At 40.6% G+C, this 16,926-nt stretch overlaps 1 protein-coding gene across 1 annotated transcript in view; it reads left to right on the forward strand.

The window, feature by feature from the left end:
* Positions 1 to 16,926, forward strand: part of slc6a11b (solute carrier family 6 member 11b) — a 74,918-nt gene that overhangs the window by 43,646 nt on the left and 14,346 nt on the right. The window contains exons 10-14 of the mRNA XM_060910488.1: positions 1,886 to 1,998; positions 2,350 to 2,487; positions 12,803 to 12,905; positions 13,495 to 13,595; positions 14,445 to 14,615. Coding sequence (XP_060766471.1) covers positions 1,886 to 1,998; positions 2,350 to 2,487; positions 12,803 to 12,905; positions 13,495 to 13,595; positions 14,445 to 14,615 — 626 coding nt within the window. The remainder of the gene's footprint in view (positions 1 to 1,885; positions 1,999 to 2,349; positions 2,488 to 12,802; positions 12,906 to 13,494; positions 13,596 to 14,444; positions 14,616 to 16,926) is intronic.

A 16,926-nucleotide genomic window follows, 5' to 3' on the forward strand; every position in this document is an offset into this window, starting at 1 on the left:
TGTAGTTTTAAATTATATTTTACAGTTTAAAATGTATATGCCTTTTATATGTAAATCCACATATGTTTGTGTTGGATTTACATATAAAAGGCATGTACATTTTAAACTGTAAAATATAATTTAAAACTACAAACATTACATGAAGCATACAAAGACGGTGTAATTCATCATACACATTATCTGTAAAAACCATGCACAATGTTCACTTCATACATACTAGATTTTCATAAAAAATTTGTATGAGGAAAATGCAAAATGGGCCACTTTCAGGAGTAAATCATACATGGCATATATATTTATTTATATTTATAAGGATTTACTACTAAGACTGGTAAACTCTTATAAGTTCTTTACTGTTCTTTTTCGTATGGGTTGTTCTGGTGTGTCCGAAGGGACCGTCTTACAGCGCCCCTAGAGGTGTGGCATGTGTATTGCATCGTTTTCAGCAAGCGTTGCGTTGCCATATGGACCTGATTTCTACTGATCGTTGCCCATTTGGAGGCGATATTTTTTTTAAATAACATCACGTTGCCGTTGTCGTGTGGATGTGGCCTATGTCTGCACAGAAGTTAAGGTAATCCGTCAGACAGTGTGTCAGCCCCTCTATGTCCTCACAGTGTGGGCTAAGCAGCACATTCCAGTCCATGATGTCATAACAGTCCCTGAGGGCATCTTCCATTTCAGGGGACCACCTCCTGATGGAGCTAGTTGTTGCAGGCTGCCTTTGAACCAGGGGGGTGTACTTCAGCTGTAGAAGAACCAGGTTGTGGTCAGACTTCCCTAGTGGGGGGAGGGCTGTGACTCTGTATGCATCCCTCACATTAGCATACAGCAAGTCAATTGTCCTGTTGTTCCTTGTTGGACAATCCACAGCCTGGTAAAAAGCAGCCAAAGTAGAGTCCAAAGTAGCGTGATTAAAGTCCCCAGAAATGATGATAAATGCCTCAGGGTGCTGTGTCTGCAGCCTTGCTGTGACAGAGTGAATCCTCTCACATGCAGCAGCTGCGTCTGCCCTCGGAGGGATGTAAACACAGATGGTGATCACGTGACTGAACTCCCTCGGCAGATAATATGGCCGCAGACTAACGGCTAGCAGCTCCAAGTCCGGGCAACATAAAACTGTCTTTACGGAGATATGTCCCGGGTTACACCAGCGGTTGTTAACATAAATGATGAGTCCCCCACCTTTGCTTTTCCCACGTGTTAGTGTCTCTGTCGGCTCTCACAGCAGTGAATCCCTGCAGGTCCACGTTAGCATCCGGTACAAGGTGTGTTAGCCATGTCTCTGTAAAGATAAATAAGCTGCTCTCACGGTAAATCCGCTGGTTGTTCAGAGCGAAAATCTCGTCGACTTTATTCGGCAGCGAGTTCACATTCCCCATGATAATGGAGGGAATGGATGGTTTGTAGCGCTGATGGTTGTCCGCTAGCCTAGCCTTTAGCTTAGCTCCAGCTTTGCAGCCCCTGGGTTTCCTCCTCAGCTCCACCGGGATGGGGTGTCGTATCCCGGCTCGTCCCATTGTTTTCAGGGCCAGCAGCTCCTCTCTCGAATAAGTGAGAAAACTGGCTCCTGGTTGCGTGTTAAAGTTAAATATATCCATGTTATATAGTAAAACACACTATGTCTTCGTAAGAAGAGCAGAAAAGTAAAAAAAGGTGGAAAAAAAGAGGTTCAAAGAGCTAAAAACTACAGAGCTACTGGAGAGGCAGCCATCTCACACAGCGCCCATAAGTGTTGATCAGCCATGATACAATGCCCCTGGAGCAGATAAGGGCTTTCATCAAGCACCCAACAGTGGCTTGAACCATGGGCATAATCATGACCACTTCAGAATGGACCACATATATTTTCGTATTATAATTACATATTTATCCTCTATTTCAGGACCAGGTCTAGCTTTTATCGCATATCCAAAAGCTGTGACCATGATGCCATGGTCTCCTCTGTGGGCGTGCCTCTTCTTCATGATGCTCATCTTCCTTGGCCTGGACAGTCAAGTAATAAAAATCTTCACCGATTAAAATGAAATTAAATCAGATAATACATCTAATCTATCTTTGTATTTCTAATTGGATCTCATATTTTTAACATTATGCTATATTATCTCCCCGAATATACTTCTAACCATTATGTCCTATTTGGGTCAAAACATTACACTGAATGTTTTTTTTTTTCATTAAAAATGAAATGATACTATAGCATGGAAAAGCTATTATCAAAAGTAACAGTTAAATTACACAGATTATGGTTAAAAACTAAAATTTGTGTAGCTGTATAACCATGCATATACTTAGAATGGAATGAAGAAATCACATGATTACCCATTAAATATTGATACTGTGGTGTAGTTTGTGTGTGTAGAGAGTCTTGTGACTGCTGTGGTGGACATGTACCCCAAAACCTTCAGAGTGGGATACCGTCGAGAGCTCCTGATCTTAGGGATGTCTGTGGCTTCTTATATTTTGGGTCTAACCATGTTGACAGAGGTAAGAAAAATGGAAAAACAATGCATTCATATGCTTTATGAAATGTGCTGTAAATGGGCAATTCCATGTAAATGTCAACCTCACCATGCAAAAATAAAGCAACATGTAATACATCAAAACCACTCCCAGAGATCACCTAGGCCTGTATTTTACAGATGTGAATAAGTTGAACCAATTTGTAACCAACCTAATATTTCACTGTCAGTCTTTCTTTCTTATAATGTAAAACCCAAGCTAAAATCAACTTTGATCATGTACAATTCTATATTATTGCCACAAGCCACAGAAATGTATGCTAAAATCCACAAAACAGCAAAACAATAGCCATCCTAAATATTATTTAAGAACTTTGATAGTTTTAGCTGATATTTAGAGAGTTTTTCAAAGGGTTATGGTGGTTAAATTGCTGATTTTCTAAACATATGCCATGTCTATTTCAGACGAGTCACATCCATAATGGAATTTCGTCACATCCATAACGCTGACTTTTCCTTCCGAAACTCTGCATGAAATACAAAATATTTTAAACAAAGATTTTTTAATATTCACCTTGGACCCCTCTATCAAATGGATATCTCCATTTCGACATTAGGTTTACGATTTCACAGAGTTTGATAAAAATGTACAGTCACCCAAGAAAAGTGATACTTTTTCTGTCACATCCATAACGCATCTTTTATTGGCATTTTCTGGCATGCCCTAGATGTACTATGGGAATTGTTCTTGTTCTATCACTTCTCCAGTATGGTACAGCCTTAAAATATGCAACACCTGTTTAAATACTGGGAGACAATAAAACATGCACTGGGTCATTTGTTGCCATTTTGAGTTCAAGTGTCACGTCCATAACGCTGGAATTGTCCAAATGTATTCTAGAGCACTGGTGGATTCTCAATCCATGCCCACTTTGAGACCTTCCTCATACACACGTCCAAGAAATGATGTAACATTTTTTACAGAAATTGTCATATATATTTTTTTAAACATGGCATGTTATGTCTTTTGTGCAAACTAGTGAAACAAATTCTAAGTAATGTTTAAATGTCTGTTTATGTGCTTGTAGGTCTAATATATAGTTTTAGTCATATACTCTGGTAAATACATAGCGACAAAGACAGACACATATCTACCAATATAACCAACATAGCTAGCAAATTAGCTCCCTAAATAATATGGCTTGGTTTTACATTAGACTGGAACCCTCCTACTGGGTATTTTATATATGAAATGATTCCCTTAGGTTTCCCAAAACTGTGCATTAATTTAAAAAATAGCAACTTGAAGTAAATAAAGCATTTACAAGTACAACAGGAGAGAAACATCTGTAATCCACTGATAATCCATGTCTGTCCTTCACATCTGTGATGTCTGAAAACATAACCTTCAGGAAGCTGTGTATTTTATTCCAGTTAAGCTCTGCCATGCATAACACTGTTCATGAAATAATTATTAAGTCACTTGATGGAACAAATCAGGTGTGACAGTGATAGAGGAAATTGCCACCGTCAATGGCAAAAGGGTCAAGAGAGGTATTTGGAAGTATTTACAAATGCTTGACAGAAAATTATAAAACACATATGTATGTGGCACTAATACATACAGTGGTGCTTGAAAGTTTGTGAATCCTTTAGAATTTTCCATATTTCTGCATAAATATGACCTAAAACATCATCAGATTTTCACACATATCCTAAAAGTAGATAAAGAGAACCCAGTTAAACAAATGAGACAAAAATATTATACTTGGTCATTTATTTATTGAGGAAAATGATCCAATATTATATATCTGTGAGTGGCAAAAGTATGTGAACCTTTGCTTTCAGTATCTGGTGCGACCCCATTGTGTAGCAATAACTGCAACTAAACGTTTCCGGTAACTGTTGATCAGTCCTGCACACCGGCTTGGAGGAATTTTAGCCCATTCCTCTGTACAGAACAGCTTCAACTCTGGGATGTTGGTGGGTTTCCTCATATGAACTGCTTGCTTCAGGTCCTTCCACAACATTTTGATTGGATTAAGGTCAGGACTTTGACTTGGCCATTCCAAAACATTAACTTTATTCTTCTTTCACCATTCTTTGGTAGAACGACTTGTGTGCTTAGGGTCGTTGTCTTGCTGCATGAACCACCTTCTCTTGAGATTCAGTTCATGGACAGATGTCCTGACATTTTCCTTTAGAATTCACTTGGTATAATTCAGAATTCATTGTTCCATCAATGATGGCAAGCCATCCTGGCCCAGATGCAGCAAAACAGGCCCAAACCATGATACTACCACCACCATGTTTCACAGATGGGATAAGGTTCTTATGCTGGAATGCAGTGTTTTCTCCAAACATAATGCTTCTCATTTAAACCAAAAAGTTCTATTTTGGTCTCATCCATCCACAAAACATTTTTCCAATAGCCTTCTGGCTTGTCCACGTGATCTTTAGCAAACTGCAGATGAGCAGCAATCTTCTTTTTGGAGAGCAGTGACTTTCTCCTTGCAACCCTGCCATACACACCATTGTTGTTCAGTGTTCTCCTGATTAGTGGACTCATGAACATTAACATTAGCCAATGTGAGAGGGGCCTTCAGTTGCTTAGAAGTTACCCTGGGGTCCTTTGTGACTTTGCTGACTATTACATACCTTGCTCTTGGAGTGATCTTTGTTGGTCAACCAGTCCTGGGAAGGGTAACAATGGTCTTGAATTTCCTCCATTTGTACACAATCTGTCTGACTGTGGATTGGTGGAGTCCAAACTCTTTAGAGATGGTTTTGTAACCTTTTCCAGCCTGATGAGCATCAACAACACTTTTTCTGAAGTCCTCAGAAATCTCCTTTGTTTGTGCCATGATACACTTCCACAAACACATTGTGAAGATCAGACTTTGATAGATCCCCGTTCTTTAAATAAAACAGGGTGCCCACTCATACCTGATTGTCATCCCATTGATTGAAAACACTTGACTTTAATTTCACCTTCAAATTACTTGCTGATCCTAGAGGTTCACATACTTTTGCCACTCACAGATATGTAATATTGGATCATTTTCCTCAATAAATAAATGACCAAGTATAAGTTGGCAAGGATGCGAGCACTGACGACGATAACAGATTTGTACCGGAGACGCTGGTGGTTGATGGCGAGGTAGTGGAAGAGATCGAGGCTTTTAACTACCTAGGAGTGATGATCAACCCTGACAGCAATGAGACAACCGAGATACGGCGGTGACTTGCGATTGCAAAGACGGCAGTTATCAGCCTGGCCCCTGTATGGACAGATAGGAATATCCGTCAACGCACAAAGTTATGCCTCCTCCGGTCACTGGTGTTTCCGATTGCCACTTATGGGGCCGAGTCTTGGGCGCTGAAAAAGTCTGATCGGAAGAGAATCGAAGCTTTCGAGAACTGGTCTTACCGCAGAATGTTAAGGATTAGCTGGACTGAGAAGAAATTGAACATCTACGTGAGACAACAGATTGGAGGCAGCTGGAATCTGATGAAGTATTGTGACAAGCTGAAGTTGCGGTATTTTGGCCATGTTATGAGAGCGGAGGGAATAGTGACCGATTTCATCACTGGCATGGTCTTCGGAATGCAACGAAGGGGCCGGCAAAAGACGCGAGTGATGGACAGAGTGGTGGCTTTGACCGGGATGGGGCTTTCGACTGCTGCCCGCGCGGCGAAAGACAGAGAGAGCTGGAGGGATATTGTGCGACGGGCCACGGACGTTCAGCCCCCCTGAGTCATCCCGCACCACGATGACGATAATATTTTTGTCTTATTTGTTTAATTGGGTTCTCTTTATCTACTTTTAGGACTTGTGTGAAAATCTGATGATGTTTTAGGTCATATTTATGCAGAAATATAGAAAATTCTAAAGGGTTCACAAACTTTCAAGCACCACTGTAGATTCAGTGCGAAGATTACGTTACGTTAGTGCGCATTACTGAGCCTTAGTTCCCATGTAGATTTCCTGGTTTTCTGATCCTTGTTCCTGTTCCTAGTTTCCGTTTTTGTCTCTGCCTGATTTAGTCTGGTTGTGCCTCACCCGACCTTTTGCTCGTTTCCCGTTCATGAGATTCATGAGATGTTCATGAGATGATTTGGATTGTTTGCCTGTTTGTCACTTATTATTAATAAACACTTCTGCACTTGCATCCGTCTACTACCAATCCCTGACAGAATATTTCACCAAACAATGGATACAGTAGAAGGGTTCCAGTACACCATGCCACACCACTCTCGGAATTTTGTACCTCAGCTTCCAGCCTTATTTTTCCGGCAGCATACTGGTATATACACTCCAACACCCTATGATGGAGAATATCACCTTTGTGGATTCAGCATACAGTGTGACGCCTTTTATGTGGACCTAGAAGAACCCAAGCCTCCAGAAACCATCTGGGTAAGCTGCATGATTTCCTGGCTGATTGGATGAGCATGCTGATGGGCCGAGTCCCTCATTAATATAGAGCACCCATGCCTTTGGAGCTCACATGATTTTCAGGTCATGCTCTGGTACATTTATGAGTCCTTAAAGAAGGAGGACCCCCATAAAAATTTTTGGGAGGGGGCCATTACGCCCGAGGCCAATGGGCAGCCTAGGAGACCATTGCTCTTGAGCTCCCTCCAGTAGCTGACGCAGTGACAGCAGAGGAAAACCATTGCTCCGAAGCTCCTCCTAGAGGCTGACTCTCCAGAACCAGTCCCACAGCCTGCATCAGAGCCAGCACCTAAACCAGAGCTAGAACCAGAACCAGTGTAAAAGCCAGAGCCTGCATCAGAGCCAGAGCCACAGCCTGAACCAGAGCACGAGCCAGAGTCACTGCCAGCGCCAGAGCCACAGCAAGAGCCAGCGCCCGAACCTAAGCCTGAGCCAGCGCCAGTGTCCGCTCCAGTACCAGAGCCAGAGTCAGAGCCAGTGCCAGTGTCAGCTCCAGAGCCAGAGCCAATGCCAACTCCAACACTAGAGCCAGTGACAGAACCTGAGCCAGTTCCTGAACCAGTGCCAGAGAATGACGTTGTCGCCCACCGCCGCCCAGCTATGAAGATGTTATTGCCCTGCTACTGCCCAGATATAAAGATGTCATTGCCCCGCCGCTGCCTGGCTATGAAGACATCGTTGCTCTGCTGCCATCCGGCTATGAAGATGTTGTCACCCCGGTGCTGGGTCATGACCAGGACCAGAATGTTGTGCAGACAGAGCTCGAGCCCATGCCTGAGTCCAGTCCAGAGTCCAGGCCATGTTCAGAGTTTGAGCCCGAGTCTAGTCCAGAGTCAAAGTTCTCTCCAGAGCTCGAGCCCGAGTTCAATCCAGAGTCCAAGTCACCTCCAGAGCTCAAGCCCACTTCCAGTCCAGAGTCTAAGCCACCTCCAGAGCTTGAGCCCGAGTTCAGTCCAGAGTCCAAGCCATCTCCAGAGCTTGAGCCCACTTCTAGTCCAGAGTCCAAACCATCTCCAGAGCTTGAGCCCACTTCTAGTCCAGGGTCCAAGTCATGTCCTAAACCCAAATCCACTTCAAGCCAAGAAACCAAGTCTTGTCCTGAGACTGAGCCCAAGCCCCCACCTGAGCCAAGCATCTGGTGCCATGTTGGCTCAGAACGACGCCCCGATGGCATGGCACCCAACATCAGGCCCTCATCCCCAGGTCCTGGTAGGATGGATTTTCTTGTGTGTGTGTGTGTGTGTGTGTGTGGGATATTCTGTCAGTCCTGCGCGCCAAAGCACATACATCAATGGGATTTTTGGGCGTGGTCCAGACTGTGCAGGCACTGAGCGGACTGTCGCATACATGCTGTTAACTGTGCTCACCTGTGCATGATTAAGGTGCAATCTATGCTTCTATAAGGACTGTGTCTATGTGCATTCAGTGCGAAGTATTACATTACATTAGTGCACATTACCGAGCCTTAGTTCCCATGTAGATTTCCTGGTTTTCTGATCCTTCTTCCTGTTCCTAGTTTCTGTTTTTGTCTCTGCCTGATTTAGTCTGTTTGTGCCTCACCTGACCTTTTGCCTGTTTCCCGTTCATGATATTGCCTGCCGATTTGCATTGTTTGCCTGTTTGTCACTTATTATTAATAAACACTTCTGCACTTGCATTCATCGACTACCAATCCCTGACAATTTGCAAATCATCACATTCTGTTTTTATTTACAGTTTACATCCCAACTTTTTTTGTAGACAGGTTTGTAAATTAACTGAAACACAAATAACCAAAATATGATTATAAGTATGAAAATAGACTCTAGATAAGAAACAAAACATAACATAGGTGGCACATAACAGCAAACAACAACAGCTAGACAAAGAAACACAGCCAACAGAACATAAATAGGGTGCTTAAAAAGGCAAATTTATGAGGGAAGTGACAAGTTCATGATATCCAGGGGCTGATGAGTAGTGTAATGTCTTGCTACCATGACAGAACAGCGTTCCAAGAGTACTTATACAGTTATGTCCAGTATAACTGCACTGGGACGTTTCACTGTATCACTCATCTGTGTTCACCCTGTAAAATTCCATTTCCTAGTTTGAAACCATTACTAAAATAGTGTTAACATCATCATCAGCTGACCTGGTAAATTATTTTTCATGTGTTACGTCTGTAACTGCTCAGAGATCACAGTGGCCTTCAAACATGGCCGCCACGGACGACAACAACCACATTGCACCGCACCGCTCTCAGTCTCCAAAGTACTAATCAATACTCACACCCGTTCTGAATCATAGTCTCATTACTACAGTATATATAAGGACTCTCAGTTCACATGCTCAGTGCGAAGTAAACGTTCAGTGTTTCCTTGGCTGACTTTACCAATCCTTAGTACTCCTGTTGTTTATTTGGTTACTGACAGCTTGTATTTTGGTTTACACTCTCTGTCTTCACTTGTGATATCCTGTTTGTGCCTTGCCTGACGATTGCCTGTTTATTGACACTGTCTTTTATCTATGATTTGGATTTGTCTGCCAGCCTTCCCTTTAATAAACTCTCTGCTGCTTTTACATCCATCTGCCACCTGCATTCCCATCATCATGAATATAACTTTTGACTTAAAATATGAAAACTCATAGGAAAAGGAAGAAGGGATGTTAATTTCACTGAAAGCACCTTTAAGAGAATGTATAATTCAATGATAGCTAGCAAACCAATATATTCAGATATTCAGTATAACTGCACTCTTGCTTGAGATTGTGTAATTATTCAGCACTAAGTCATTATTCAAATGTAAGCGAATTTGTGCTGCTGACTATGGGTGGCACGGTGGTGTAATGGTTAGCACAGTCGCCTCACAGCAAGAAGGTTCTGGGTTCGAACCCAGTGGCCGGCGAGGGCCTTTCTGTGTGGAGTTTGCATGTTCTCCCCGTGTCTGCGTGGGTTTCCTTTGGGTGCTCTGGTTTCCCCCACAATCCAAAGACATGCAGTTAGGTTGACGTGGGGCAGCCTTGGGCTGAGGTGCCCTTGAGCAAGATACCTGACCCCCAGGTGCTCTGGTGTGGCTGCCCACTGCTCTGGGTGTATGTGTGTGTTCACTGCTTCAGATGGGTTAAATGCAGAGGATGAATTTCACTGTGCTTGAAGTGTGCATGTGATGAATAAAAATAAAGGTTTCTTCTTCATGTTAACTCCTTTTGTACAAAAGGTTAGATTTTCCTTGAGTCTTTTTTCTTTACACTGAGGTAAGTGTTCACAGGATACTAGTTGAAGCAAAATTGGGACAAACCAAATACTGAATAAAAAAACAAAACAAAAGGAGACCTAAAACATAGCCTTGTGGGACATAATGCACTTTTCTAGGCTATAAATATTTTCCATTAACAATAACAAACTTAGTAACACTGTTTGGTGTAACAGTCTGTTACACGAAACAACATTTGTTACACCAGGGGTGTCAAAAACATATGACTGGGACTGCCCACAAAATGAATTTAGAATCTGTGTTCTAAATTAATATAGTCTTGTTGGGCCAGAATTGAATTGAAAGATTCATAAAAAGAGCTCATCTGTTATTCCACTGGAGGGTAAAATAGAGCAACAAACTTAGTTGTTGCAAAAGTGCTAATGAGGTCATTCTTCATGAGCAAGCTAAACATTTGATGTGGTAACCACGTCTCTTTCCCCAAAGAACTAATTTAGGGGTTTCAAAGTAACAGTTATGAATACTTGTACGATCATATTTTTATTTGCAAATAATTTGGAAAGTTATATTTATTTTTCTTCCCCCCACCCCAAACTTGACATTGAACTAATTGTAGTGTGGCCCATTATGTAAAATGAATTTGATACACAGGCCTACACCAATCAAGTTTAGCTATGGAAATAAGTTTTATTATGAATACCGTTCAGTCATGTGAATATTATATATTATATCCCTCATCAAAAAATTCGGGCGGCACGGTGGTGTAGTGGTTAGCGCTGTCGCCTCACAGCAAGAAGGTCTGGGTTCGAGCCCCGTGGCTGGCGAGGGCCTTTCTGTGCGGAGTTTGCATGTTCTCCCCGTGTCCGCGTGGGTTTCCTCCGGGTGCTCCGGTTTCCCCCACAGTCCAAAGACATGCAGGTTAGGTTAACTGGTGACTCTAAATTGACCGTAGGTGTGAATGTGAGTGTGAATGGTTGTCTGTGTCTATGTGTCAGCCCTGTGATGACCTGGCGACTTGTCCAGGGTATACCCCGCCTTTCGCCCGTAGTCAGCTGGGATAGGCTCCAGCTTGCCTGCGACCCTGTAGAACAGGATAAAGCGGCTAGAGATAATGAGATGAGATGAGATAAAAAAATTCCCATGCAGGGATTAACCAAGGATGGCTCATGTGACATAAAATAGTTCCACTATTGATTAAGAAATGTATCTTGTGAGGTCCAAAATAAAAAAAAAGAAAATGGATATGGTGTGAGTCAGTCATGGTATATCCTGGATATACCATAAAGTGACATCACGATTTCAAGCCATACGGCCGACTCGAGTCACAGCTGTGGCTCCGCGAGCATTTCTGTGCGTGTAGATCTACGTATCATGATCATGTCAAGCGAGGCACACGATAGCATGGTACATTGCACATGCGCAGGTCAAAGGTCACACCAACGTAAACAACAAACATGGCTATGGTTGCCTCCATTGAGTTTATATCGAGATTCAATCTTAACACTTTTAGTTTGGAATTTTTTTGATGAGGGATATTTAACAATTATTCCATGAAATTGAGCTGTACATGAGCTAATAGCTGACGAAATGTGCAGCGCCTAGTTGGCTATAAGCCATGCATCACGAGTTTGAGTGGAATAACTGTTTTATTATATCCACATTCGCTGAATTTTGAAAAACAATGTATTTCATTTTAATTTTTTGCAAATTTGATACATAAAAAATTTGTACAAAATGTCAGACAAAATAATTTCTGCTTAGAATGTAAACAAACCGGTAAAATGACAGTAGCACTGTGAAATATGCTATAATAATAATTCTTGAAAAATTAAAAAAAGAGATATGTTCTTACTATCAAATACTTTTATTCCATATTTTGTTGCTTTTTTGTATTTTTTGGGATTTTCTTTTTTTTTTCTTTAGGGTTTTTTGGTGGTTGGCAAACCAATTTAAAGGTGCATTACCGCCACCAACTGGGCTGGAGCGTGGAACAGGACATATTGGGGGAAAACAAACAAACAAACAATTAACTATATTATTTTATCTATTTCTGTTTCTTTTAAATACTTGATAACAATTTTAGGGGTTTTGAGTAGAGTTTTTATTTTGTCCTCGGTTGGTTCAGCAACACACTCCACCATTTTGTTTTTCTTTCCTCGCAGTATATGAGCTGATATCCTAGTATTAGAGTGGCCAATCAGAGCGCGTGATTGCTCATCCAGTGAATGTGGATAGAATAAAAATCAAATATACCATGCACTGAGAGGCATCGGTAATTATGAATTCTCTTCAGTGACTGGCATAGTACTATTTTCTGAGGGGCTGCGCCAGTCACCGCAGAGAATCCAAAATTTCAACTGGAGCCTCTCAGTGCATGGTATACTTGATTACTATACAAGTGAGAAATAAATCCCACCCAGTCTCATCGGGAAGAAAAACGTTCACAAACAACTCTTTTACACCACCTTATAGTGTGGTTTCGTTAAAGTTTAAAACATTAGTATACATCATGTGCTTGTCAAAGAACACTAATATTTCCTGTGTAGAAGGTGCTGCAAATAAATTGCATGCGAATATAGACTCAAACGTATAGATTTAATCTGTAGAAAAGGCTAGTGCATGATGTGAATGATTTTATTTTATCTGATCTTATTTAACAGTATTCTGTTTTCTTCCATTGTCAGGGTGGCATGTATGTGTTCCAGTTATTTGATTCCTATGCTGCAAGCGGGATGTGTTTGCTGTTCGTGGCCATCTTTGAGTCCATCTGCATCGGCTGGGTCTACGGTAAAGCCTCCTTCCATTTCAGTATTTCACACTTTAGACATCACATTGCAAAAGCAAAAGCCTTATGTATTCTTATGTACTTTTTCATAAATAATTAACAGTGACAGGAAGCAGGAATGTAGCATGTTCCATATGACATGTAACTATAGAGAATGACTGGGTTAAATCCATGCTCTAATTGCAAAATTTACAATATGGCTGCACTGATTCAGAACAGAATGTGTTGGGCAAAATTTGATCCAGACATCTCTCTTTTCTGTGTGTGCGTGTGTGTGTATACTCCCACTCTCACACCACATCACATTGAAACAACTCTCAGTGGTATTGTATTGAATTATTGGCTGCTTCAAATGTGTCTTTCATGTACAAGATTGTTGATACACATTGTATGTTTACGTGTGTAGCTGCCCTGACACCTGCTGGAATGTGACATGTATTGCAAATTTAAGACATTTTTGCAGAACCCAGGCAAAAGACTGCATTTGTATATGAATCAGAGTTTCACAGTATATAAGAAACCATTAGCTGGGTAGTAATGAGTGAGTATCCTGAACAGACTTAACAGATGTTCATTTGATGCCATTTTCAGGCAGTGACAGATTTTATTTGAACATTGAGGACATGATTGGTTACAAGCCCGTATTTTTCATCAAGTGGTGCTGGAAGATCCTCACCCCTGGCATCTGTTCAGTAAGTTGTGCCTCATATTTTCAGCAGTGATCTCTCTACAGAAAATATTTGTTCCATATTATGTGTTGTAGGTTTTTTTCTATAATCCATTTGAAATGGATGTACACCTTCTGCTTAATTTTACCACAGCACAGTTGATTTGTCAAATCTATTTGGTCAGAAGTTGTAAATTAATTTTCTTTAATAACAGTTCTGACAGTAATTTTGGCTATGAGGCTAATCACAGGTTTACACTAATGTGCTCATTCTAATATGTGATGGTTTCTAGATTCATGATTAATTTATAGGGACTTGTATATCAGATGCTCCACATAATCTAAGATATAAATTGATTAAAATTTAACAAAGACAGGATTTCTGGAAGGAGACATTTATTTAACATTTATGGAAGGAGTCTTCAGTATCAGAGCTTTGTAACAGTAAGTAAACTTTTCACCCCACGAAAGTCTTTAAGACAGAGGAGTTTGCACTTTCATGAGAAGTTTTGTGTGTGTGTGTGTGTGTGTGTGTGTGTGTGTGTGTGTGTGTGTGATAACTTCATTTTAACTTAAAGTGAGAGGGGGAAAAAGTCTGGTAAGAGAATGACTACAGCTACTATAAATGCAAGTGATAAAGGAACAAATTTGTTTTTGTGGATATTTCACAAGTTTAAATGTAACTATAAACAGATAATAAATATGTCTTTTTAAATGAATTATACAATGTATTATTTCAATGATTATATCCTATAACAGAACATTCTGTTGTGTTTTATTCCTTACATTTAAACCAAAACAATAATGGCCTCAGTTGGGCAACAAGAAACTTGAATCTTGTCTCTGTGATCATTAATTAATCCTTTTCTTTTAGGGAATTTTCCTTTTCTTCTTGATCAAGTACAAGCCCCTGAAATACAACAATGTGTACACATATCCAGACTGGGGTTACGGTATTGGATGGATAATGGCAATGTCTTCAATGGTATGCATCCCTCTGGGCATTATAGTCCAGATCTGGAAAACAGAAGGAACTTTCATGGAGGTAATTTTTCATCTTGACACTTGCATTTTCCCCCACACTAAATGAGTTTACCAGTATAATGATCTACTGCTTTTAAGAAAGTAAACATACAGTGTCTTGCAAAAGTATTCATCCCCCTTGGTGTTTGTCCTGTTTTGTCGCATTACAAGCTGGAATTAAAATGGATTTTTGGATGGTTAGCACCATTTTATTTACACAACATGCCTACAACTTTAAAGGTGAATTTTTTTGTTTAGTTTATTTTTTTTATTGTGACACAAACAATAATTAAGATGAAAAAAAACCCCAGAAATCTGGAGTGTGCATAGGTATTCACCCCCCTCCCCCCAAAGTCAGTACTTTGTAGAGCCACCTTTTGCTGCAATTACAGCTGCAAGTCTCTTGGGGTATGTTTCTATTAGCTTAACACATCAAGCCACTGGGATTTTTGTCCATTCCTCAAGGCAAAACTGCTCCAACTCCTTCAAGTTAGATGGGTTGCATTGGTATATAGCAATCTTCAAGTTATGCCACAGATTCTCAATTGGATTGAGGTCTGGACTTTGAGTTGGCCATTTCAAGACATTTAAATGTTTCCCTTTAAATCACTCCAGTGTAGCTTTAGCAGTATGTTTCGGGTCATTGTCCTACTGGAATATGAACCTTCATCTCAGTCTCAAACCTCTGGCTGACTCAAACAGGTTTTCCTCCAGAATTGCCTTGTTTTTAGTGCCATCCATCTTTCCTTCAATCCTGACCAACTTTCCTGTCCCTGCAGATGAAAAACATCCCCACAGCATGATGCTGCCACCACCATGCTTCACTGGAGGGATGGTGTTCTCAGGATGTTCGGTTTGCACCACACATGGCATTTCCCATGAAGGCCAAAAAGTTAAATTTTAGTCTCAGAATCTTGTTCCATGTAAACACATGGAATCTGCCACATGCTGTTGGGCAAACTCCAAACGTGTTTTATTATTTTTTTCTTTTTTCTGTCCACTCTTCCATAAAGCCCCACTCTGTGGAGTGTATGGCTTAAAGTGATTCTATGGACAGATACTCTAATCTCTGCTGTGGATCTTTGCAGCTCCTTCAGTGTTATCTTTGGTGTCTTTGTTGCATCTCTGATTAATGCCCTCCTTGCCTGGTCTGTGAGTTTTGGTGGGCGGCCTTCTCTTGTCAGGTTTGTGGTGGTGACATATTCTTTTCATTTTGCTATAATGGATTTAATGGTGGTCCGTGGGATATTCAAAGTTTAGAATTTTTTTTTATAACCCAACCCTGATCTATAGCCTACTTCTCCACAACTTTGTCTCTGACCTGTTTGGAGTGCTCTTTGGTTTTCATGTTGCTTGCTTAGTAGTGCTGCAGAGTCAGGGTCCTTCCAGAACAGGTTGATTTATACAGACATCATGTGACAGATTATGTGACACTTTGATTGCACACAGATGGGTCTTAATCAACTAATTATGTGACTTATGACATGAATTGGTTGGACCAGCTCTTATTTAGGGGTTTCATACGAAAGGGGGTGAATACCTAATTCATCTTAATTATTTAGATATAATTTGTATCTCAATAAAACAGTAATTTGCACCTTTAAAGCGGTAGGCATGCTGTGTAAATCAAATGGTGCCCCCCAATAAAAAAATAAAAAAATAATTCCATCTTGTAATGCGACAAAACAGGACAAACACCAAGGGGGATGAATACTTTTGCAAGACACTGTAGGCTATCATATACAAACCCCATTTCCAGGAAAGTTGGGATATTTTCCAAAATGCAATTTAAGAAAAACGTGTGATTTGTACATTCATGTGAACTTTTAGTTTACTGACAAAAGTACCAAGAAAATATCTTCAATACTTTTCCTGACCAACTTAATTGTATTTCATAAATATAAGTGAAATTAGAACTTGATGCCTGCAATACACTTAAAAAAAAGTTGGGACAGAGGCAAAATAAGACTGAAAAGCAGAGGTGGACAAAGTACCCAACTTCATTACTTAAGTCAAAGTGCAGATCCCACTGGTCAAACGTTAGTCCGATACAAGTGAAAGTTGTCCAGTCAAATTTTTACTTAAGTTAAAGTACTGAAGTACTTGCTTTTAAAAATACTTAAGTATTAAAAGTACATTTTCTGTCAGTGCATTGTTGTCTTATTGCCACAATGCTTACAATGCTAATGCCTCTGAAGCAACCAAATGGATTTACAAAATGAATGCATGCTGTGCCATCATGGTGGTTTAATGTTAAGCTAGCTAGTCAGTGAAGCGCCACCTGATGCTAGCAAACTCTTTTCAAACTCAAAATCATATTGGATAGCTAACGC

Source organism: Neoarius graeffei, chromosome 26 (assembly GCF_027579695.1).
Source record: "Neoarius graeffei isolate fNeoGra1 chromosome 26, fNeoGra1.pri, whole genome shotgun sequence".
Lineage (NCBI taxonomy): Eukaryota > Metazoa > Chordata > Actinopteri > Siluriformes > Ariidae > Neoarius > Neoarius graeffei.